Genomic DNA, 2,887 nt, shown 5'->3' with positions numbered 1-2,887 from the left:
AAAAAAAAAAAAAAAAAAAAAAAAAAAAAAAAAAAAAAAATAAAGTGAAAGTCGGCTCCACAAAGATATCCTCGAGCAATCATGATAATTTCCCTTTTTATTTGATGTACTTATGTTTACTGGAATATAAAATTTAGAATGTTACATTTCTGTGCTTGATGATAAGGTTAGGAAGGTAAGGTAATAATTTAATAGGTGAAAATTTTAAATTACTTTAAGAGGGCAATCTTCCCTGTGTCTTTTCATTCCATAGAATAAATAATATTATGTTGACAGCCTATTTCTCAATATGGGAAACTCAGTCGTATAAGAGAGGTCACTGGGCCCAGGGAGCTATGAGTTATGTGACAGTTGGATGATGAATGTAGTTATGGCAATAGTGAAGCTAGCTATCTTCTGTTGGGTATTTACTAGATTGGATCCAGCATTTACATTCTTTACTCTTTTGCTTATGACTCTCCTTTTATAGATGAACGATTAAGGATTGTTCCTAATGCCACACAGCTACTAAGTGACTAACTTAATCATTCAAAGCACAGGTTCTCTGTGCTTTTCCATCCTCCATTCCTTCCTGTGCCAGGAAGTCTCACTGCTTTATTACTACTCAATGCTTACAATGTCTGTATTAGCTTTTGTATTGATTATTTCCATGGTCATTGACCTTTCTTCCACCCCATCCCTCTTTTCTTCATGATAACTATAGATGAAATGTGTAGATGAAGATTGATTGTTTCCTTCAAATCCACAACTAAGTGTCTTTATTGACAGTAATTGTTTTTGGGGACCATTGTTGTGTGATTAGCACTTCCTCTGCCCTGCAGGATTGGAATAATCATACTTATCTCCACAGGGTAATTAATAAAAACATCTCAATTGTAAACTGTACTGAAGTTTTTCAATAAAGAAGTTTGTTACTATACTGGTCACCTACATCTAAAAGTAGCTTACGATTATTTCAAGTAAACATGAAATTGAAATAGGAAAGGCAAGTTGTGACGTGTCTGTGGTGACATGAGAATATGCTCTTTCAATAAAGGGTGAGATGATCAAACACATTTGCAATTGAGCTCCCATGAAGTATTTAAAAGGAAAGTGTGATGAATTACTTGGATTTTTACTATTATTAAAAAAAAATTGGTTCTACACAGCAATGTGTTTTCTGGATTTTTAGCACATAGACCACAGATTCAAAAATGTTCTTATGTTCCCACAATGATTTTTATTTTAAAATGCAGAATACTCTCTTCTTGGTTATTTCTCATATTAACAACTCTTATATTTAATCAAATTACAGTGTTCTCCTTATATTTTAGGGGGTGGGAAGTCACAGCAATACAATCTAAGGAATACAGCTCATTGATCCTTGAACCTTGGAAAATAGTCTCAAATCTTCCGTACTCCCGGATAGAAGGCAATTGCTGTTGACTGAGTTATGCTCCTCTTTACTAGACTCTACCTCCTATTTGGTTTAGTTTCCCATCAAATTACAAAGCAGATTAGCTTTCCATCAAAAGACAAACCAGTTACAAGTATATAAACATACAGTGCTGTTTACAGAAGTGAAGAGAATATTTTCTCAGAATAAGCTTTCTTAAATAATATTGGATGTCAATTTGAACAGTCTTGAGTTATTTTTTGTCAATATTGCCTTTTGTTATATTCTTAACCACAAAGAGCTGTGTAAATTGTAATGTTGCTGTCTCGCTCTGATAGTAACCATTCTGAGATAGATAGATAGATAGGTAGATAGATAGATAGACAGACAGACAGATAGAAACACAAGCATGTTCATGCTATTCAACCTCTATTGTAAAATTTTTAGTACACAAATGGGCACAAAACAAGAATATTCTGCTGTCACAGACAGGGTGGCCTGTGAAAGGTATCACTGTATGTGGAAATTACTGTCACCCTGTTAATTGCAGGAAGTTCAGGGAAAGCTGTCCGTGCATGGAAGATCACTTCTCAGAGTCACTGTGAGTGGACAAATGCTATCCCCCTGCCACCCAAAGGTGGTTATTATTGCCACTGTCACAATGGGGATGCAGGGTGAAGAAACCAAGAGTTGTCTTTTCCTGTTATTTGAGAAAACACCTGAAAGTGTTGAGCAAATCAATGTTATATATGCAATTATTTTGTCTTTTTTAGGATGTACAGGAAGAACTATCACATGGTTGGTTTGACATATCCCGCAGCTGTCATAGTGACACTCAAGGTGAAAGAATTTCAATTATTTTTCTTTGTAAAGTGATCACATAGATTTATTTTACTTCCAGTGCCTCAGCCTACATATTACAATATGAAAATCATTCTAAGCATCGGTTAAATGTAAAGCAACCAATTCTCAATTCACCAGAGTCACATGACATCTGACTCGTGCTAAAGTCAGTACCAATCTGTATACATGAGTGTATGAGCTTTTCCTTCAAACTTTAGTTACTTGGTTCTTGAATTACACTTTAAAATGTCACTATTCCAAGAACATGCATATAATCTTATGCTTATATTATGCATTATAAAGGTGTTTTAGTGTGTGTTGAAATAACAAACTATAAAGAAGAAAGTTATTTAAGATCTTAAAGTCTTGAGAAGTTGTAAAATTGGTACAGTAACTAACAAACAAATAACAACTTTCCTGTCTTGGTGTCTGGCTTCCTGGGACTGTCCTGCCCCATGCCCTAAGTGTGATTGCAGTGTTGTGTGTGCTAGAAATGACCAGGAGTAGGAGTCTGCCTGAGCAAGCTGCTGGCTCACATCTCCATTTTACACATGGGATATGCAACACACAGGTGTACCTTGTTCACAGTTGTTTCTTCTGCAAGGAAGTCTTGTAAGCTTTTCATTCTTAACTCCCGTTTCTCTTCTCTTCTCTTCTCTTCTCTTCTCT

The 2,887-nt window shown here is 35.3% G+C and overlaps 1 protein-coding gene across 15 annotated transcripts in view; it reads left to right on the top strand.

The window, feature by feature from the left end:
• Pde1a (phosphodiesterase 1A) overlaps positions 1-2,887 on the top strand; it is a 277,843-nt gene that overhangs the window by 216,545 nt on the left and 58,411 nt on the right. For all 15 annotated transcript variants that reach the window (XR_004118665.1, XR_004118664.1, XR_004118666.1 and 12 more), the window contains one exon: positions 2,149-2,215. Coding sequence is in view for 12 of the 15 variants with exons in the window: in XM_031370782.1 (XP_031226642.1) it covers positions 2,149-2,215 (67 nt within the window). In the remaining 3 variants the exon portion in view is untranslated. The remainder of the gene's footprint in view (positions 1-2,148; positions 2,216-2,887) is intronic.

Source organism: Mastomys coucha, unplaced genomic scaffold (genome assembly GCF_008632895.1).
Source record: "Mastomys coucha isolate ucsf_1 unplaced genomic scaffold, UCSF_Mcou_1 pScaffold15, whole genome shotgun sequence".
Taxonomy (NCBI): Eukaryota; Metazoa; Chordata; class Mammalia; order Rodentia; family Muridae; genus Mastomys; species Mastomys coucha.
The sequence above is the reverse complement of the archived record's forward strand: the minus strand, read 5'-3'. Positions and strand labels throughout refer to the sequence as shown.